This window comes from Malaclemys terrapin, chromosome 23 (genome assembly GCF_027887155.1).
Source record: "Malaclemys terrapin pileata isolate rMalTer1 chromosome 23, rMalTer1.hap1, whole genome shotgun sequence".
Classification (NCBI taxonomy): Eukaryota; Metazoa; Chordata; order Testudines; family Emydidae; genus Malaclemys; species Malaclemys terrapin.
In genome coordinates, this window is record NC_071527.1 from 10,644,046 (window position 1) to 10,667,090 (window position 23,045).

The window sequence follows — 23,045 nt, forward strand, 5'->3', positions numbered from 1 at the left end:
TAGTTTTGGAGACCACAGATCTGCCCTCATGGAACTGTGTAGGTCCTTGGGGCCCAGCACACTACAGGGATCTCTCCAAAGGGACTGGTTACAGGCTGCTGCATAGACCAGACCCTGTGAATCCATGACACCCTGCCCCAGGGCATTGAGAAGCCACTCAGACTCCAGACTCCCAGATGCCTCCTACAGGGCATCAAAGGATGAGACTAGAATAGAAAAAATCCAGATAAATCCAGGGTAACTCCAATAAAAGTAAACCAATGGAGTCATTCCAAATTTACACCAATGTTACTGAGATTAGGGTCAGACTCATACAAAGGTGCTTAGACTCCTTTATTTAGTAATATCTCCCTCTGTTGTTTATTGCCATATCTTAGATTTTAAACAAGTTTTATTCATCTTCTCTCAAGTGTTTTTCCTCCTTGGACTGTTCTGGTTTCTACCACCAGCAAGTGCCCAGAGGACAAACAGAATTGGTAAGTTCTCCAGTTAGTGAAACATAATGTCTTGTGTAAAGTTTCTGTGCCCATAATAAGTGAGTCCCATATAGAGTGTCTGCAATGAAGCTGGTATTTGCTTGGCAGCTCTCAGCAGCATTATCTGGACTCTAATGTGGGGGTTCGTTGCATCTGGGTCATGAAGAGTAGCGGAATACCCAAAGGGGTGGATACACCTCAGGTTCTAAACAGGCCGTGAAGGGAAATCTCAAACTTTTGAGAAGAGGAAAGATTGGGCGTCAGGGATAATTCCTCCTTCTCTGTGTTCCTTTATTCATTCACTCCCTTTTTCTCCCTCTGTCACTCCTTAGGGTATTCTAGTTTTAGTCTGCTCATACTCTGTCCCATGGCGGACAAGAACCTCTTTCTGCTGCCATGTCCCACTAAGAGGTCTTTTAATAGTGTCACTAGGCCATACTGAAAAGCCAGAGGTGGGCCCAGAAAGTGTTAGCTGGAGATTTCCTATACTGGACTGCAGTTCCTGGAGGTCTGTCAGAAAGGAGCGAGGGAGAATGAAGTAGCAGTAACTCTGGGTCTGTCCTTTTGACAGTTTCTCCTTTAAGAAGCTGTTAGTATTACAGGATTGCAAATGAAAATTGAGATCACGATCAATTTCATGTAGAAACTTGAAGCACTGGGAAATCATAAAAATGGAGCTAAATCCAATGGAGAGGCATTGAGGACCAGCAGCCAGGGCCAGCCCTAGACCAAATGGCATGCCCCCACCCCTCCAATTGTTAAACTTTTAAATACCTTATTTTTTATTACATTTGTAGCCCATTTCATTACTTTTATGCATGATTTGTATGCATGATTTATCCCTGTCTCATAAGACTAGCTGGTGATACTAGGGTTGCCAGGCGTTTGGTTTTTGACCGGAACGCCCAGTCGAAAAGGGACCCTGGCGGCTCTCCGCAGCACCGCCATTAAAAGTTGGCAGCAAAGTGGGGCTAAGGCATGCTCCCTGCCTGCCCTGGCTCTGCGCAGCTCCCTGGAAGCAGCTGACATATCTGGCCCCTAGATGCAGTGGCGATCAGCGAAGCTCAGAGTGCTGCCACCACTCCCAGCACCAGCTCCGCAGCTCCCATTGGCTGGGAACTGTAGCTGATGGGAGCTCTGTGGGTGGCAGCTGCGGGAACCGTGCAAAGCCATCTGGCTGCATCTCTGCCTAGGGCCGGAACATTCCATCCACTTCCGGGAGCTGCTCGGAGCCAGGGCAGGCAGAAACTGGGAGCTCAGGCACCAATGGGGAGCTGTCTGAGGTAAGCGCCTCCCAGCCAGAGCCCCCACGCTGAACCCCCTATCCCAGGTTGTACCTATCCTATCCTGTACCCTATCCTGTACCCAAGCCCCCTGCCCCAGCCCGCATCCCCTTTTGCACCCCTATGTCCTGCTCCAGCCCTGATCCTTCTCCTTCACTCCAAACCCTTTGGTGCCAGCCTGGAGCAGGCCAGGAAGAGGTAGTGTAGGAAGCCAGCAATGACAGCACACACCACCTGGTGGAGACAGAGAGCTCAGGGACACTGCGGCGGGGAAGGGAAATGCTGAGTATGGGGGAGACCTGCCTGGGGGGTCACACCGGGATTCTTGTTAGCACAGCCCTCCAATTATAGCGCTCCGTGACCCAGAGATGGCAGGTTCCTCGGTCTATGGAGGGCCCTGCGGCTGCACATTGCTGATGCAGGAAAGGAGCAGCGATTAGTGGTTAGAGCACAGGAGCAGGGCTCAGGGGATCCTGGTTCTGTTCCCAGCCCTGCCACAGATTCCCTGGCTGATAGTGGGCACGTTACTTAGTCTCCCTATGCCTCAATTCCTCTCCTGTGACATAGGGATAGAACAGGCCACACTCCTGGGGATGCGTAGGCTGAGGCCAACTGTGCCCTGTGTGAAGAGGCCTAACAGGGGATGGAAACATCCCCCCCGGGAACCTACCCGTGTCCTGCACAGCTCAGAATCCAGGGAGAACAAGGGGTGCAAAGCCACACGCCCCAGCCCTGCTGTGAATGGAGGAACAGAGTAGGGGAGAATCAGGCCGTACCTGACTGCGGGTGCGGGTCACCGGGGTGAGGAAGATCAGGTCGGCCAGGAAGAGGCAGAGGCAGAGCTGCAGGTGGAGGGAGGTGTTGACGTTGCAGATGGAACAGCACAGGAGGAAGGTGAGGATGGTGAGGAAGAGGCACAGCAGGGAAAGGGTCATTCCCACATAGGTGATGACGGTCAGTGGGTTACTTTCCTGTACCACAGCAAACGGAGAATCACCAGTGACCCCAGTCCAGCCCCCTCAGCCCTGAGATCCTGAGGTTCCTACTCAGACTTTGCCCCACCAAAGCCACCAATGGCTCAGGGTCCAGCCCTTTGAGCTGAGTCTGAGAGTGAGACACCTCCACTGTGGTGGGACTCATAAGGAGAGCGAAGCTGGGGAGATGGTCACAGCTGCAGGTGGTGTGAGTGCTCTTTGTGTGCAGAGCGGTGCAGCCAGCTGGAGACCAGGGCCTTTTCCAGTGATGAATTTCCAGTGGATGCAGAGAGCCTCTTCCTTGGCTGTCTTTGCCTGGAAACACAATAGCACCATCATCATCCTCACAAGATCACTGTTGTTTCTATTATTGTGTGTATATCCCATGCAGTAATAAACCCAAAGGCACGTAGTGCCCCATGGCTCTCCCCACGCAGCACCCAGTGCCCATGGGGCATTTTATAATGACAGTGGAGAGAGAACTTAGAGCTCAGAACTACCTGAGAGCCCTTGTTATCTACCAGCACTACAGGGCATGTGGCACATGGCTGAGCTGTTCTCATTCCATCCAACAGAGTGCTAAGAACATATAACATAAGAACATAAGAAAGGCCGTACCAGGTCAGACCAAAGGTCCATCTAGCCCAGTATCCTGTCTACCGACAGTGGCCAATGCCAGGTGCCCCAGAGGGAGTGAACCTAACAGGCAATGATCACGTGATCTCTCTCCTGCCATCCATCTCCATCCTCTGACAGACAGAGGTAGGGACACCATTCCTTACCCGTCCTGGCTAATAGCCATTAATGGACTTAACCACCATGAATTTATCCAGTTCTCTTTTAAACTCTGTTATAGTCCTAGCCTTCACAACCTCCTCAGGTAAGGAGTTCCACAAGTTGACTGTGCGCTGCATGAAGAAGAACTTCCTTTTATTTGTTTTAAACCTGCTGCCTATTAATTTCATTTGATGACCCCTAGTTCTTGTATTATGGGAATAAGTAAATAACTTTTCCTTATCCACTTTCTCCACATCACTCATGATTTTATATACCTCTATCATATCCCCCCTTAGTCTCCTCTTTTCCAAGCTGAAGAGTCCTAGCCTCTTTAATCTCTCCTCATATGGGACCCGTTCCAAACCCTTAATCATTTTAGTTGCCCTTTTCTGAACCTTTTCTAGTGCCAGTATATCTTTTTTTGAGATGAGGAGACCACATCTGTATGCAGTATTCGACATGAGGGCGTACCATCGATTTATATAAGGGCAATAATATATTGTCAGTCTTATTCTCTATCCCCTTTTTAATGATTCCTAACATCCCGTTTGCTTTTTTGACCGCCTCTGCACACAGCGTGGACATTTTCAGAGAACTATCCACGATGACTCCAAGATCTTTTTCCTGACTTCTTGTAGCTAAATTAGCCCCCATCATATTATATGTATAGTTGGGGTTATTTTTTCCAATGTGCATTACTTTACATTTATCCACATTAAATTTCATTTGACATTTTGTTGCCCAATCACTTAGTTTTGTGAGATCTTTTTGAAGTTCTTCACAGTCTGCTTTGGACTTAACTTTCTTTAGCAGTTTAGTATCATCTGCAAACTTTGCCACCTCACTGTTTACCCCTTTCTCCAGATCATTTATGAATAAGTTGAATAGGATCGGTCCGAGGACTGACCCTTGGGGAACACCACTAGTTACCCCTCTCCATTCTGAGAATTTACCATTAATTCCTACCCTTTGTTCCCTGTCTTTTAACCAGTTCTCAGTCCATGAAAGAACCTTCCCTTTTATCCCATGGCAGCTTAATTTACATAAGAGCCTTTGGTGAGGGACCTTGTCAAAGGCTATCTGGAAATCTAAGTACACTATGTCCACTGGATCCCCCTTGTCCACATGTTTGTTGACCCCTTCAAATAATTATAATAGATTAGTAAGACACAATTTCCCTTTACAGAAACCATGTTGACTGTTGCTCAACAGTTTATGTTTTTCTATGTGTCGGACAATTTTATTCTTAACTATTGTTTCGACTAATTTGCCCGGTACCGGTCTGTAATTGCCGGGATCACCTCTAGAGCCCTTTTTAAATATTGGCGTTACATTAGCTAACTTCCAGTCATTGGGTACAGAAGCCGATTTAAAGGACAGGTTACAAACCTTAGTTAACAGTTCCGCAACTTCACATTTGAGTTCTTTCAGAACTCTTGGGTGAATGCCATCTGGTCCCGGTGACTTGTTAATGTTAAGTTTATCAATTAATTCCAAAACCTCCTCTTGTGACACTTCAATCCGTGACAGTTCCTCAGATTTGTCACCTACAAAAGCCAGCTCAGGTTTGGGAATCTCCCTAACATCCTCAGCCGTGAAGACTGAAGCAAAGTATCCATTTAGTTTCTCCGCAATGACTTTATCGTCTTTAAGCGCTCCTTTTGTATCTCGATCATCCAGGGGCCCCACTGGTTGTTTAGCAGGCTTCCTGCTTCTGATGTACTTAAAAAACATTTTGTTATTACCTTTGGAGTTTTTGGCTAGCCGTTCTTCAAACTCCTCTTTGGCTTTTCTTATTACATTCTTGCACTTAATTTGGCAGCGTTTATGCTCCTTTCTATTTACCTCACTAGGATTTGACTTCCACTTTTTAAAGGAAGTCTTTTTACCTCTCACCGCTTCTTTTACATGGTTGTTAAGCCACGATGGCTCTTTTTTAGTTCTTTTACTGTGTTTCTTAATTTGGGGTATACATTGAAGTTGGACCTCTATTATGGTGTCTTTAAAAAGCGCCCATGCAGCTTGCAGGGATTTCACTTTAATCACTGTACCTTTTAACTTCTGTTTAACTAACCCCCTCATTTTTGCATAGTTCCCCCTTTTGAAATTAAATGCCACGGTGTTGGGCTGTTGAAATGTTCTTCCCACCACCGGGATGTTGAACGCTATTGTATTATGGTCACTATTTCCAAGCGGTCCTGCTATAGTTACCTCTTGGACCAGCTCCTGCACTCCACTCAGGACTAAATCTAGAGTTGCCTCTTCCCTTGTGGGTTACCGTACAAGCTGCTCCATGAAGCAGTCATTTAAAGTATCGAGAAATGTTATCTCTGCATTTCGTCCTGAAGTGAAATGTTCCCAGTCAATATGGGGATAATTGAAATCCCCCACTTTTATTGAGTTCTTAATTTTGATAGCCTCTCTAATTTCCCTTAGCATTTCATCATCGCTATCACCGTCCTGGTCAGGTGGTTGATAATAGATCCCTAATGTTATATTCTTATTAGAGCATGAAATTTCTATCCATAGAGATTCTATGGAACATGTGGATTTGCTTAAAATTTTTACTTCATTTGATTGTACATTTTCTTTCACATATAGTGCCCCCCCCCCCCGCACGACCTGTTCTGTCCTTCCGATATATTTTGTACCCCGGAATGATTGTGTCCATTGATTGCTCTCAGTCCACCAGGTTTCTGTGATGCCTATTATATCAATATCCTCCTTTATCACAAGGCACTCTAGTTCACCCATCCTATTATTTAGACTTCTAGCATTTGTGTACAAACACTTTAAAAACTTGTCATTTTCCCGACATGCCTACCACATTGTAAAAATTTGGGATGCCTGGATATCAGGAGCAAGTGTTAAATCTCTGGAAGACCTGTCTCTCCTAACACAAATGGAGCAGTTCTTAGAGGGTGTTCCTGAGCAGATAGAAAGGTACATCCTAGATGGGAAGCCCAAAACAGTAATCGAGGCAGGGGAGTTCGCAACCAAATGGGTGGAGGTGGTGGAAAAGAAAAAATCTAGTAGCAGTTGGAGCGGATATCAGAAGGGGCAACCCGAGACAACACCCTACCACCGGGGCAGCCCAAGGCCCCACCTATATCCCAAGGAAAACCCCAAACACCTTATCGTCCCCTCACACCTGTCTCCAGCAACCCACCTCACCCCAGTGACCAGTCAGCTGGATGATGTTTTAAATGTAACAATGTGAAGGCCAACTGCCCCAAGAGCCCCAACAGATTACAATTCATTACACCGGCTCATACCGAAGGTCCTCAGGCCCAGATGCCTCCTGGATACCCTCAGAGTGAAGGGAAACTGTGAGTGTGGGCAAGAAGAGGGTTATCGTGTGGAGGGACACTGGAGCACAGGTGTCAGCTATCCACCAATCCTTAGTGGACCCCAAATCATCAACCCAGAAGCCCAAGTAACGAGTCAACCCTTCAAGTCTTAAGTTTCTGATGTTGGGTCTGGCCCATGCTGAAGGACAATGGCTTTGTGGGTAAGGCACAGGACTGGGACTCAGGAGATCTGGGTTCAGCTCCTGCCTCGGCTGTTGACTCTGGGTGCCCCGGACAGAGACCGTAATCTCTCTGCACCTCAGTTTCCTCTCAATCAAAGCAAGGGTAATCCTCCTTCCTCTATTTGGTTTGCAAACGCTCAAGGAGAAGAAGTGTCTGTGACTCAGTCTTTGGGAGGGCCTAGCACAATGGGGAGCTGATCTTAGCTGGTGCTTCTAGGCACTGCCGTAATACAAACACCAAAGATTTTAGTCCAGACATTTCCATACGGTTGGTAGAAACACTGAACAAAACACCCAACAAATGAATGATCAGTTCAAAGGTACCTGCAGCGAGAAGTTCCTGCACCTCTCTATGACTCCCGCAAACTCAGGGCTGCAGTTAAAGATGGGCATTGGAGCAACGGAAAGAGAGGCGCAGACATTAGAGCTTTTACATCAGATCAGATTGGGGGGGAAAATCCCCTTATCTTCCCAACCATGAAGGCTGCCCTCTGACTCCATGCCAGTCCTGTGCTGCCAATAGTCTAGTAAGTGCCTGCTTCCAAACTCTTCTCAACTTCCTCCCCCTCCCCCCCTGCCTTTCTCTCCCTCCATTGACACTCCCCTGTCTCCCTTTTCCTGCTCCTGTTCCTTTGGTCCCTCATGTGACCTGGTCTTCTGAATCCCTTCAGCTGATCAGAGTGTTTCACAAGGTGATGGAAGGAATTTAAGGCATACCCCTAGAAATGCAGGGGAGCTGCTGGCCTTGAGCCTGTGTATCAGCGCTAGAGAGTGCTGTATTTGGGAGGGCGGGAGAAACTAATTCTTACCCCATCCTCCTACCACACCTACAAGCCAGCTTCATAGACCTCTTGATATGTTTCCATCTACCCCACAGACAGACCTGCTGGATACAGACACCTCTTCTAGCTGGGGGAGAACTCATCTTTACATGTGGTTTTGTTCTGTACCCAGGTCCCGACCCTAGTGGAAGGTGGAAGGGATGCAACCAGTTTCTCATCCACTGTAATTCCCAGGTCCTTTTCTGCAGAACTGCTGCTTAGCCAGTTGGTCCCCAGCGTGTAGCAGTGCATGGGATTCTTCCTTCCTAAGTGCAGGACTCTGCACTTGTCCTTGTTGAACCTCATCAGACTTATTTTGGCCCAATCCTCCAATTTGTCTAGGTCATTCTGGACCCTCTCCCTACCCCCCAGCATATCTACCTTTCCCCCCAACTTAGTGTCATCTGCGAACTTGCTGAGGGTGCAATTAATCCCATCATCCAGATCATTAATAAAGATGTTGACCAAAACTGGCCCCTGGGGCACTCTGCTTGATACCAGCTGCCAACTAGACATGGAACCATTGATCACTACCCATTGAGCCTGACAATATAGCCAGCTTTCTATCCACCTTATAGTCCATTCATCCAATTCATACTTCTTTAACTTGCTGGCATGAATACTGTGGGAGACTACATCAAAAGCTTTCCTAAGTCAAGATATATCACATCCACCACTTTCTCCATATCCACAGAGCCAGTTATCTCATCATAGAAGGCAATCAAGTTGCTCAGGCACGATTTGCCCTTGGTGAATCCATGTTGACTGTTCCTGATCACCTTCCTCTCCTCCAATTACTTCAAAATGGATTCCTTGAGGACCTGCTCCATGATTTTGCTGGGAACTGAAGTGAGGCTGACCGGTCTGTAGTTCCCCAGGCTCTCTTTCTTCCCTTTTTAAAATATGGGCACTATATTTGCCTTTTTCCAATCACCTGGGACCTCCCCCAATTGCCATGAATTTTCAAAGATAATGGCCAATGGCTCTGCAATCACATCCGCCAACTCCCTCAGTACCCTTGGATGCATTAGATCTGGACCCAGGAACTTGTGCATGTCCAGCTTTTCTAAAGAGTCCTTAACCTGTTCTTTCACCACTGAGGGCTGCTCACCTCCTCCCCATATTGTGCTGTCCAGTGCAGCAGTCTGGGGACTGACCTTGTCTGTGAAGACCGAGCAAAAAAAAAAAACATTGAGTACTTCCACATCATCTGTCACTATATTGCCTCCCCCATTCAGTAAGGGTCCCACACTTTCCCTTACCTTCTTCTTCTTGCTAACATACCTGTAGAAACCCTTCTTGTTACCCTTCACATCCCTGCTAGCTGCAACTCCAATTGTATCTTGGTCCTCCTGCACCCCAAACTCCTCATTCCCAGCCTCACCCCAGAGACTTTACCCCTAGCCAGAGTTCTCAGCCCCCTCCAGCCTGGAACCCCCTCCTGTACCCCCAACCACTCTTCTCTGGCCCCATCCCAGAGCCTGCATCTCCAGCTGGAGTTTCCACCCTCTCCTGCACCCAACCCCTTGGCCCAGCCTGGATCTCCCTCCCACACCCTGAACCCCTCGTTTCTGGCCCCACCCCAGAGCCCACACCCCCAGCTGGAGCCCTCACCCCCTCCTGCATCCCAACTCCCTGCCCCAACCTGGTGAAAATGAGCAAATTAGTGAGGGTGGGGGAGAGCGAGCGACAGAGAGGGAGGGATGGAGTAAATGAGAGGCGGGGCCTTGGAGAAGGGGAGGGAGAGGGGCAGGGCCTCAGGGCAGGGGCAGGGCAGGGCAGGGAGTGGAGCTAGAGTGTTCGGTTTTGTGCCATTAGAACATTGGCAGCCCTAACTACATACTATGGGTACCATTCTAAGGAGCCTCACAGATTCCTTAAAATAGTTATACCAGCAAACCCTCGCCAGTGTAGACAAGGCCTTAGTTCCAATCAATTAGATTTGGGCAAAACTTTTGAAGACAATGGAGTTGCTCCGTTGTCACTGAGGTAATTCAGATTTATACCAGTGTAAATAAGATCAGGAGTATTTCTAGTAAAAGCCCTGACACTCAATTTTTTTCATTCAGGACTCATCCTCTGATATTGCTTAGGGGCCTGGGTCTGAGTGGTTTTTCATTCTCCCAGCACTGCATGTTTTGAGGATGAGACAGGTCTTTCTATTAGATTTCTATTAGGCATCTGGAAGACATCTTACCTCTAGTTGTCTTCTATGGGGAAAGAAGACCTTAAAACTCTTCTCTGCTTGTATTTTTAGGAGATGACTGCTTGCCCATTCCAAAGTTTGAAGATTCTGGTCTTCTGCGCTACCCATACCATGTGTTTTTGTGAGGAATATCTGCTAGGCCACCATCCCTTCAAACCCTCCTGCCTGCACCCCTCTTTCTATAGGAACATAGCTAGAAACACTCCCAGGTCCTGCTACTGCTGCATATGGGTCCTGTATCATTCAGGGAATGTCTACACTGCATTGAGGAGATAAAAGCTAGCTTCAGTAACAATAGCAGTGTCGTTGCTGTATTGGGTAGCTCTAATATGGACAGCGCAGTACAGAAAGAGCAAGTTTAAGGTGAAGATTGGAGAATACCAGCAGACAATAGAGCTGGTTGACTTTTTTCAAAGTTTTGACAAAAATGCTGTCAAGGCTGATTCCACACTCTGGGACTTCGAGTGCAGAAGGTGGGGACCCACTAGGATTTTAAAAATTAATACTGGCCACTCTAGGCTTGTATTGAACTCCCAAGGTTACAGCTTCTCTCTCACCTTGGCTTGGTAAATGCTTCCACCACTCTAATGCAAAACTCCTTTTGGAACCCAGGAAGATGCACTTGGGAATTCTTTCCTGTGGGGTACCCTCAAGCCCTTTCACCCGCTCCCCCGTTCGGGGAAGAGCTGAGAAAGAAAACAAAGGAAATTAGCTGTTGCCACCAGCTAATTAAACAACATATGCACAAACCTCTTAGGACACCAAAAATCCAATCCTGTTCTTAAAAAAAGGTAAATATTAGTAAAAACAAAAAAGAAAGAAAAATAGATCTGGAACTTAGGCTTTTGCTAGATTCCAAAAATTAAGCACCCAAACTTGCTTTCTTGGGGGTTCAGCTTAAAGGTTATGTTGGAGAATAAGAGAGTTCTCACTCTTTTGGTTGGGTACAGCAAAGTCAGATACTTTATTCTCTCAAGCAGCTGCGTAAAGGGAGAGAGTGCACTAGGACACAGGGTCTCCCCCTCCTAGGCAGGTCTCTCAACAGATAAACAATTACAGCAAGCATTTGTACCTTTTGTTACAGACAATGAAAAGCAACAGCTGCATTTTGTTTATACATAGGTCATTCTGATATCTTGTCAAGTATCAGGGGGTAGCCGTGTTAGTCTGTATCTACAAAAACAACAAAGAATCTGGTGGCACCTTAAAGACTAACAGATTTATTTGGGCATAAGCTTTCGTGAGTAAAAACCTCACTTCTTCGGATGCAACCGAAGAAGTGAGGTTTTTACTCACGAAAGCTTATGCCCAAATAAATCCTTTATTCTGATATCTTGTTTTTCTCACTTATGTAGACTCTTAGTCTACATTCCATATTGTCTGCATATTATCTACACAAGGTCGCAACAACTTCTCTCACAGTTCTTTCCCACTCGCCTCACACAATCCTTGCTTCTACAAATCTCGCGTCATTAGGGTTACAGTTAGCCTAACTCTTGCTAACAAACTGTCATGCATTGCAATCCCCTTCCTGTCAGTTCTTTCTCTGCTTCCACAACCTCCCCTTTTGTACTACTAGTACAACAAACATTCTCAAATCTCTATTTGCATTAAGTCTTGGAATTCAGATTCTACATCAGATGCTTCAACCTTAGGGGTTTTGATTGGATGTAATGACAATGCATGATTAGCATGGACATGAAAGGTATTACTATTATTACATCCTTTACAACAACATAATCCTAAACTAAATAACAACAATAAAAGCAGTAACATTCCCACAGTAATAATATGATGGAGTTGTACAGTTTTAATCACAAAACACAATACATCATACTTAGTACATAAAGTAGACACTCTATAAGCTGTCTGAAAGGCATTCTTTTCAACTTGATATATATTTTGAAGCATGTGAATTTGCCCTTGTATTTCAAAGATTCTCTGAACCTCTGGTAACAATGAAAGCAAAATTTGAAATCGATCAGGCACTAAGCTGGTCCAATTAAAGGGTATCTGGAACCTAAGGGCTACTTGCAAAATGCTATCTGCAGGCCAGGAAATAATTTTGCCTGCAGCGGTAGTAAGATTAAAATGTATATCTTGCAAGGTGGTGGCTTTAACATACACACAGCTATCATTAGCTTGAAAAAGTAAGTGTCCTGTCAGGGTAGTTCCTTGTCCCCTACCCTCCCAGCAAACGTAGTCATGAAGAGTAACAACTGCTCCTGGCTTCAGTTTATGGATACACTGAAGCTGTGGGGGTTCTAACGGCCAAAACGTCCATTGACTCCCTAACCCCATCCAAATGTCAGGGGTAATCCCAGGAGCACTGACTAAAAATTGATTGGGCATACCAGGTAATCTAATTTCCCAGATGTCTCGGTGAATTACCCAATCCCACATGCATCCTCCCCATTGACCCGGCAGGATTTGGTATGTGGGAGCCCACACCCCCCAACGGTCCATATGCTTGGAAGGAGCACTGAGAACGTTCACACTTCCACCCAGAAAGTCTCCAAGTATGTCTCCATGGCCACAGATCAGATGGTACTCCTGATGTGTCTGTAAAGGCAGTGGGCCAAGCCTGATGCTCAAGATCATTCCGAATGGCCATTAGCTGGTCATTCAGGAAATCCTGAATTTCTGAACATGCTAGATCCCACTGCAATGCCTTCCCAGCCTCAGTGATATTCACTACCATCTCTCTCAGCAACTTCTAGGTCATAGAACTAAGGGCGGACTCCCTAGTGTAGTGTTAATCACAGTCCATCGATATCCTAATACATCTGTCTTTGGTGTAGTACTATACCACATCTGTTGGTTGAACACCTTTATATATTTCCGGGAGGCATTGATATTAATGACATAAGAGGGGGTGTATTGCAATAAGGTACAGGTAACATTATTAGTCACTGGAATAATTTCTATGCAGGTAAAATTTCCAGTGGCAGAACAAACTCCAAGAGTATTTGTTTGATTATTCACTAATTGGGTGACCAGATAACAATAAGGGCCTCTCTCATTTAACACAGTGCAAATTCCAGGAACAGCCATCATATCTACTTCACTATAGAACCCATCAATTTTCAATTACAGATTCTTGGAGTTCACTAGTGGTGATATCATATACTTTTATCTCCAAAGATCCATTCGTTTTCCATTCAATTGTTCACTTAAATGGGATATCCTGAACCTTAAAAATAATTTCTTTTTCAAACGATATTTAAATAAATCACTAACGTGTGAAGGCTTTGGCCATTGGTTTTATCAAATATATGGCATTGTCTGTATTTGGATGTGTTACGGGGGTAATAGTGTAATGGAGAAGATGGCAGGGGCAGTGGCAACAAGGTGCCTTCGGTACTTGTCATTCAAAATCCAGTTAGGGAGGGCAATACATGCTGAAGGACATATTCAAAACACAGGGCACAGCCTGTAGAATAAACCCCAAAATCCAATCAATACCACATTCCCAAGCAAGTTTCTTCCTGGAGTGTATAATTCTTTGTTTCTCCACCAGGGTCAGTTCTCAATGTCTTTTGTAGTCAGGAATCCCTGGACTTTGGTGGTTTCACTGGAGCGAGTGTTCCTTCTTCTGTTGTCCTGAAACAGTCGTGGTTCAGCATCATACAGGGGAGAGGTTACTAGCACATCACCCTGTAATGGTTTTGCTTCTTCTAGAAAAATCCAAAGGCACAGTAGGTCTGCCAGTGGACAAGGGAGTGGTTACTAGCACTTCACCTTGTCTTTTTTCCCCTGCTGTCCAGAAGGCACAGCAGAGCTAGAAGGAGGAATAGGCTGATCATCAGTCAGAGAGTCCTCCCGAGGTGGAGGGGTCTTTTTACAGTGAGAAGCATGGGTCCAGGCAGGTAGTCCTTGGCACTTCATAGCAGTGTTGGTGGTTAACAGGATTTGGAAAGGGCCTTTCCAGCATGGAGCCAAAGCAGTCTTTCATTGATGGACTTTATGTAGACTCAGTCTTTTGGTTTCAATGAATGGCAGGGCTGCTAGGGTCTTTGGGTAGCACTTTTTTACCTGTGAGAAAAGAAACCTAACACATTTCATTAATGCCTGGCAGTGTTTTGCAGATTTTAGAGTTGCTTGGGCTCATTCAAGCCCCCCCTTTTCTTGGTTGTAAGCCAAGTCTTAGCTGTAAGCAGTGTCTTTGAATGGGGCCAGCGTCTTATCTTTGGACTGAGCTTGCTAGCTATTTTTTTCCAGTTAACTCGTTCTGTTCTTTTTCCTTCTCCCCTTCTTGGGTTCTTTTACCCTACAAAGGAAACTTCCACTCTTCACTCATACATCTTTTCCAACAATGAACACATACACATTGCCATTATACAGTACATTAGTCTTATTATTCAATGTATGCCATGTACACCCTTCCAGTAAAATAACTTCTATACAGAGCTTTGGAGCAACAAACCAGGACAAGCACACCCACTTTTGAGGAGTCCACTCGGTACAACCTGTGGTGTCCAATAGCTTTCCCTTCTCCCCAGCCCTCTGGCTATAAATCTGAGGTAACCAGAAGGATCCCATGTGCAATATGGGGAGTGGGTTAACTTTTCATGTCCTTCCTTCCAAAGACTGTTGGTATGCAAATTTTAACAACAGTTTTTTTCAATTAAAAGATCTGGCCAATGAAGTTTCTTTTTCTTACTTAAGCAAATGTATTAGACTTTAGTATATCACATTTTCCTGATTTATCCAAACACTTTGTATTCCAAGTTGAATAAAACAAGTATCTGCTTTTTGATTTAACCCTTCTATTTAATTTTGAACTAGACTGTCTTATGAAAATATTAAACACAACAATTCTGGCCACAAGACAAACACCACAAGACAGGACATAGAACACAAAAATAATTCCTATTGTGCCAGTAAATGCATGGTACATTGAATGCTGTTCAGCTGGCATCCGTTTTCTCTGGTTATCTGAAAGACAAAAGAACAGAGGTCTACCCCTTCTGGGCAGTCAGTCATTACTTGAAATATTTCATTTATATACAAATGTTCTTGTTGATTTCAGGCAAAACAGAGGGATTACCCCATATTTCCTTATATTTGTTTCATAGGCAGCCCAGGTTTCAGTGGCTTCTACCTTATCAGTTAGATAATTTGCATTAGTACAGATGCTTTTTGGCTTGCTTCTGGATTCAAAGCTATCCACAGCTTAAAGACTCTTACTTAAAAAAAGGACACAATTAACTTTCCCAGACTTTTGATTGCCTTTTACTTCTAACTCCTGCTTTCAAACACACAGCGATCTGAAAAAAACAACACAACCTATATTGGTAGGTTTGCATTTCTTTTACCTCTGCTACATTATACACTGCACATGTTCTGGGGAAAATGTACGTTTCCTCCATAATTCAACTTCCACAACACTAGTCACATTAGTTTCTACACAAGATGTAACTGTTTCTTTTATGCTTACAAATTCTCCATGCACCCACAGCAAAGTGACAGTTCAACCTCACAGAGCCAGGGGCACTGTCCTTCTCTCTCTTTACCAGACCTTTTATCTGCTATTTTGTTACCCAAAAACAAATTCAAATCTTTTATTCTCCTGGCTTTGACTACCCTGCTGCAGCCACAACCTTTGGTCTTTATTTAAAACATTTTAAATTTTGTAAAGCATTAAGTCACCTTAAGGATTAAATGCTAAATACCATATTAAACAACACTAGTTTTTTGTGTCTGGCAAAAGTATTCTCAGTTTTGCAACTTTAAACAATACCAATTCATTTTAAACTTATAAAATCCCCATGCTTATAATTACTTACTTTAGTTTTTACTATGCCCTTAAAGTTTTTAACCTGTTTTCCAATCTCTCTATCTGTTGCCTGCCCACTTGGGCCTGATCCTGCTTTTCTCGCTGAACCATCCCTTCCATGGGCACCGGCTTTTTTCACTACTAATTTAGCTAGAAGGGTGGGCTTCTCAACTAGCCCCCACCCTTCCTGGTCTCTTCCCTTAAACATTCTTACTTACAAAGCTACCCGAGTCCTCCCTCGTGAGGTTTGCCACCTGGGCAAAAACGCATGGCCCATTGGCGTTTAACTATTCAGTTTTCTTTTGTGGCAAACACACTGCTGTTACAGCATATGCAAATACAAATGGTTAAATTCTGACAAGTCCCTGAAGGACCAGTACTTGCTTAGCCAGTGCTTCCTTTTCTGCCTGGAAGTCCTGTCTCAAGGCTTGCAACTTGCCCTGGGCGGAGGTTTGAGTTGCTGCCTGGTTCATGATCTATGCTCTTAATTGCTCAATTCTAGTTATCCAGCACTCAACTCTTCCCTTTTCTCCAACTTCTCTATTGCCCAGTCCTGCTACGACTGGGGTAGATCCACCTGACACCCTTCCCGGTCAACCGGGGTGGAGAAAGGAATGCTAAACCCCTCTCCGGTTCTCAGACTTACTGCGGCTGAGAGTAGGCACACTTTCATACTCACACACGTACGTCCAGACTGGCCACATCTGTGTAGAACGTCCAGAGAAGGGGGAGAGGTGGACGGGAGATTATCCTGTATACAGCTTGTCCAGTATCTCCAACTTGCTTCCACCCTTGGGAGGGTTGTTCTTTTACATCCTGGGGTCTCCTGCGGCGTCTCTTCAGAGATTCCAGTCCAGGCCGGCTGCCTGTGGCTTCTTCAGTGTCCCCAAACCACGTCGGCTCCAGGGTCGCAAAGGCAGAGTGTTGGATCTCACTGGACAGTTAAGCTTTGCAAATGTAATCTCAGTCCTGTAACTTGTATTGCCTTTCGTTTGCCTCTGTCTATATTTTTCACAGCCAGCTGGGGCCAAAAGCAGTTTTTCTTTGTACTTAGCATGGTCTGCGTTGATTTTTGACCTTGAACGCAGAGCAACTTTCTCTTTATCTCTGGGCCAAGCTGAATTTCAAATTAACCTGTTCCTTTCCTCAATAGACAAATTGCTCCCATTGTGTGTCAGAGGCTTTTTGGTGATTAAAAGCTCCTCTGAGATGTATGATCTTATCTAGATTGAAGGTACCTTCTAGTGGGCATTGTTTAGATGGATTTGCATGCGTGTAATGAATCCAATTCTCTAAATACCTGCAGGTTTTAGGACCATAATGTACGTACATAAAATAAGCTGGGGTACCCTTAGGGGGAGAGAGGGAATGCTTAGACTGTCCCACACCCACTTTCCAATCACACACACAGGGAGGATGCCCTGTCCACGCTAGCGGCACATAAACTAAGGATCTCTCCCTACAGGGTACTCACACAGGAGAGACTAACGAGGATGGCCACGACCCTCCTACACCTCCCTTCAGCAAAGAGCATTGGCTAGTCTCAGAGAGACCCCCACAAGGCCTCTATTTCTAAATACCACAATGCATTTGTACCTTATGTCTGGACTCAATACACTATGAGGCGGTAACAACCCCTCTTGAGGCGGTAAAAGCCCCTCAGCGCCGGTGCATACCTAATGCATTTCCCTTATGCATTAACCTTGTTGGGGGCGGCCAAACTATAGTCCCCAGTACTGCATACAACTACCTTATTGAGGATGGCAAACTAAGTCCTCAGTACCACTTTAACTAACCTTGTTGGGGGCGGCAAAACAGTTCCCCAGTACCGCTCTGCATCTGATCTTGCTGCACAGTCAATAAGTTCAGATGGCGTAAGCCCAACAGGGACAGACGGCCCCACGGACAGTCCTCCTCCGACACCCCAATAGAGATTTCAAAAGGTCTCCTACCTCTATTGTGGTGCCATGGGGTTCGAAGGGGAACGGTCCGTGACAGCTGCCACTGTCTCAGTAGGCATTGCCATTCCAGATGAGCCCCCAAATTGTCAGAGAATAACAGAGTTCTCACTCTTTTGGTTTGGTACAGCAAAGTCAGATACTTTATTCTCTCAAGCAGCTGCGTAAAGGGAGAGAGTGCACTAGGACGCAGGGTCTCCCCCTCCTAGGCAGGTCTCTCAACAGATAAACAATTACAGCAAGCATTTGTACCTTTTGTTACAGACAATGAAAAGCAACAGCTGCATTTTGTTTATACATAGGTCATTCTGATATCTTGTTTTTCTCACTTATGTAGACTCTTAGTCTACATTTTATATAGTCTGCACATTATCTACACAAGGTCGCAACAACTTCTCTCACTGTTCTTTCCCACTCGCCTCACACAATCCTCGCTTCTACAAATCTCATGTTATTAGGGTTACAGTTAGCCTAACTCTTGCTAACAAACTGTCATGCATGGCAATCCCCTTCCTGTCAGTTCTTTCTCTGCTTCCACAGTTACAAGCAAACAAAGGCATCTGGGGTTAGCACAGAGGAGTCCATTTGCCATAAGAAATAAAAAGAAATAACCCTAATTGCATCTTTCCAAACATTCCTGATCTACTTACACATTTGGGAGTTCCAAATAAGTAGTTCTAGGTATGATCTGATGATTTATGATCATACCTGGCTTAAAGCTTCTCATAGCATAACTGCTCCCTGTTCCCCTCTTTCCCAGAGAAACAATGACAGAGACACAAAGGGGAAGTTTTTTCCCCATTTTAAAAAGTTCTAGCCTTCCCATTGGCTCTTTTGGTCAGGTGCCAACTCCCTTTCCTTCACCTGGGGGATTTTGTTAACCCTTTACAGGTAAAGCAAGAAGAGAACAGCCACCAAGAGGGATTTTACAGCTAACTGGCTGGCTGGGTGTCCTTAAAAGGGAGTTACCCCACCCCCTTCATTTATCACAAATGCATTGAAAAAAAAGGAGTGGGGGAAGAATCAAGAACATTTTAAATTTCAACAAACGGGAGAGGAGGGGAGAAAATGTAGGGAGGAAAAATGCCAATGTTTTTATAGTTTTTGAGCAACTACATAGCTGGCTGAAATTTTGTAGTTTTAGTGGGAAGTGAGTATCAAAATAGTAACTGTAGGGGACTTAGGCACCAGAATTTAAGAGTTTGAAATAAGACTGGATGACTTAAGCAATCAATTAAAACAGCTTGAGAACTGAACATCAAATAAGTCATTCAGCAAAATTATTCCATGGATAATGTTGAACAATGAACATATTAAAGGAAATTGGTTTCAGAGGGGTAGTTGTATTAGTCTGTATTAGCAAAAACAACAAGGAGTCCTTGTGTCACCTTAGAGATTAACACATTTATTTGGGCATAAGCTTTTGTGGGCTATATGCATGCATCTGATGAAGCAGGTTCATCTGATCAGATTTACCTTCTCCCAGCGGCTTTCCCATAATTGCTCCCTGTCTCTCACCAGCCTGGGGGAAAACACCCCCTTCTTTTTCAGTTGGGTCATTTTTATTCTGGAAGACTATCACCTGGCAATTTCCTTGTCCAATCTCCTCTGTTATCACAGGCATTGGGGCTGCATCTTGATTTACAGAGACACAGTTACTTTCCAAAAGCTTATCAGAAATAGCATCCTGAAAAACTGGGACCTGGATTGGGGTACCCTTCGCCACCCCTTTCTCTGTCCCTGAGAAGTCAGCTGTGTGACTGCTCCCCTCCAGGAGGTCAGTTACACAGTTCCTTCTCAAAACCTGGGTCACAAGCTGAGTGCCTGGGTGCACAGATGCTGACCCAGCCATTCTCCTAGTATCCTGGGCATTCTGCCCTGAGTGACTGGTTAGGAGACATTCCTGTACCCCCACTATTCCTTCCCCAGTTCCCTCCTCTGGGCCTCCTCCTAAGACACATTCCACTGTGGGTCAGCAGGGATTGTACCTAAAATCTTCTGCACTAAAAGCATGAGCCTTGTACCCCTTTAGCTAAGAGATATGGAGCATAAGGACTGTCTGATTCTCTGTTTCCCTGTGAGGGCAACCAGCACACTGCAGGGGTTAGGGAAGATAATAAATAATAAAGGGCCCATCCCCTTAGTGGGATCAGTTACTGACTCCAGTGAGGTGAACTTGGCTCAAAGACTCTGTTTCCAGAGACAAAGGGACTAAAGAGGAAGATGCTGTGACTGAGTGTGTGTCAGTTCTGCTTTTGGTCTTGTTTCTGGTTAATAAGGAAGCTGCCAGGGTTATAATCCCAGAACTTGTCTTCTGAACAGCCATGGGACGCCGAGGCTTTGCATCTCCTCCAGGTAAGTAGAACCCAGTTAGTGATGACAGAGCCATGATGTAGGGGAGAGTGTGGCAGGCAAGCCGCTATCCTCAGAATAGCTGGGAGTAGCCAGCTGGCAACTTATTAGAGATGCCAGGGAGGGGAAGCTAGAAGGGTTCTGTCCTCAGGTATTTCAGAGGTTCCCTGGCCTATCAGGGGACATCTACACAGCCCGTGGCAGGGACCCTTGACAGACTCGGGTTTGTGCTACCATGATAAAAATAGCTGTGCAGACACACTTTTAAGTTGTGGTTTGGACCAGCCGAGGCCCATCCCCCTCCCTAGCCTGACCTCCCGTCCAAGCCACAACTTAGAAGCTCTGTGTACACAGCTACTTTCAGCACAGTCGCACGAGCCCGAGTCTGTCGAGATGGTTCTGAGTCTTGCTGCTGCAGGCTGCTGCGCGGTGTAGATGGACATTCTGTGACCAGTTGGGCTTCACAGGTTGACAGTGTTGGAGAATAACAGAGTTTTTACTCTTTTGGTTGGGTACAGCAAAGTTAGATACTTTATTTTTTTAAGCAATTGCGTAAAGGGAGAGAGTGCACTAGGACACAGGGTCTCCTCCTCCTAGGCAGGTCTTTTAACAGGTAAACAATTACAGCAAGCATTTATACATTTTGTTACAGACAATAATAAGCAACAGCTGCATTTTGTTTATACATAGGTCATTCATATATATATATATATATTTACTTATTTAGACTTTAGTCTACCACATTGGCTACACATTATTTACACAAGGTCGCAACAACTTCTTACAGTTTTTTTCCACTCGCCTTACACAATTCTTGTTTTTACAAATCTTGAGTTATTAGGGTTACAGTTAGCCTAACTCGTGCTAAAAAAGACTGATGGCATTTGAAATTCCCTTTTCATTTTTGTCAGGCCTTGCTCTGCTTCCACAACCCCGCGTTTTGTATTACTAGTAATACAAATAAAAATTTGAAAATGTTTGTTGTAAGTTTTGGAATTTAGATTCTACTTTAGATGCTTTAACCTTAGGAGTTTTGATTGGATGTAATGACAATAGATGATTAGCATGAACATGAAAGGTATTACTATTATTATGTTTTTTACAATAACAATAACATAATTTTAAGCTAACTAATAACAACACAAGCAATAACATTTTCATAATGATAATATGATAGGGTTGTTGTACAGTTTTAGTTATAAAGCACAATACATAATACCTAGTGCATAAAATAGACACTTTATAAGCTGTATGAAAGGCATTCTTTTCAACTTGATATATATTTTTGAAGCATGTGAATTTGCCCTTGTACTTTAGAGATTTTTTGAACCTTTGGTAACAGTGAAAGCAAATTTTGAAATCGATTAGGCATTAAGCTAGTCCAATTAAAGGGTATTGGGAACCTAAGGACTACTTGCAAAATTCTATTTGCAGGCCAGGAAATAATATGATTGCCTGCAGTGGTGCTGAGATTAAAATATATGTATTGCAATGTGGTGGCTTTAACATACACACAGCTATCATTAGCTTGAAAAAGTAAGTGTCCTGTCAGGGTAGTTTTTTGTCCTTTACCTTTTTAGCAAATGCAGTCATGAACAGTGACAACTTGTTTTGGCTTTAGTTTACGGATACACTGAAGATGTGGGGGTTCTAATGGCCAAAATGTCTATTGACTTTCTAACCCCATTTAAATGTCAGGTGTAATTCCAGGAGCACTGACTAAAACTTGATTGGGCATACCAGGTAGTCTAATTTCCGAGATGTCTTGGTGAATTACCCAATTCCACATGCATTTTTTTCATGGACCCGGCAGGATTCGGTATGTGGGAGCCCACACCCGCCCAACCGGTCCATATGCATGGAAGGAGCACTGAGAACGTCCGCACTTCCACCCAGAAAGTCTCCAAGTATGTCTTTATGGCCACAGATCAGATGGTACTCCTGATGTGTCTGTAAGGGCAGTGGGCCAAGCCTGATGCTCTAGATCATTCCAAATGGCCATTAGCTGGTCATTCAGGAAATCCTGAATTTTTGAACATGCTAGATCCCACTGCAATGCCTTCCCAGCCTCAGTGATATTCACTACCATCTCTGTCAGCAACTTCTAGGTCATAGAACCAAGGGCAAAAATAACATGTAACTCACCAACTTTAGCCTGTACGTGGGATAGCTGTGCCCCAGAATTCAGGCCAGTGGTCTTCTTTAGTTGCCCCAATTTTTCATTATGTTTTTGGTTTTTAAAAATATTTTAAACTGCTGCTGCACTATTGGCCCCATCCCATAGAGATCTGGTTATGTTTTTTTTTTTTTAGAAGAAAGAACCTCTGTTGTGCTAATTTAATGGCAGTCCCCCATGAACAATTTGGGTATGTAGAGGTGATCTGGAAACTGTATAAAGGCAATGAAAATTTAACAGTCCCTAATGTAGTGTTAATTACAGTCCATCGATATTTTAATACATTTTTTTTTTGGTGTAGTACTATACCACATTTCTTGGTTATGTACTTCAGGGAGGCATTAATACTAACGGCATAAGAGGGGGTGTATAGCAATAAGGAACAGGTAACATTATTATTCACTGGAATAATTTCTATGCAGGTAAAATTTCCAGTGGCAGAACAAACTCTTTGGGTATTCGTTTGATTGTTTACTAATTGGGCGACCAAATAACACAGTGCAAATTCCAGGAACAGCCATCATATCCGCTTCGCTATAGAACCCATTAATTGCAAAAACAGAGCTAGAAGGAGGAATAGGCTGATCATCAGTCAGAGAGTCCTCCCGAGGTGGAGGGGTCTTTTTACAGTGAGAAGCCTGGGTCCAGGCAGGTAGTCCTTGGCACTTCATAGCAGTGTTGGTGGTTAACAGGATTTGGAAAGGGCCTTTC

General features: G+C 44.6%; 1 protein-coding gene across 2 annotated transcripts in view; it reads left to right on the forward strand.

The window, feature by feature from the left end:
- The first annotated feature begins 20,030 nt into the window (after positions 1-20,030).
- LOC128828173 (adhesion G protein-coupled receptor E3-like) overlaps positions 20,031-23,045 on the forward strand; it is a 32,555-nt gene continuing 29,540 nt past the window's right edge. For both annotated transcript variants that reach the window (XM_054012604.1, XM_054012603.1), the window contains exon 1: positions 20,031-20,161. Coding sequence is in view for 1 of the 2 variants with exons in the window: in XM_054012603.1 (XP_053868578.1) it covers positions 20,131-20,161 (31 nt within the window). In the remaining variant the exon portion in view is untranslated. The remainder of the gene's footprint in view (positions 20,162-23,045) is intronic.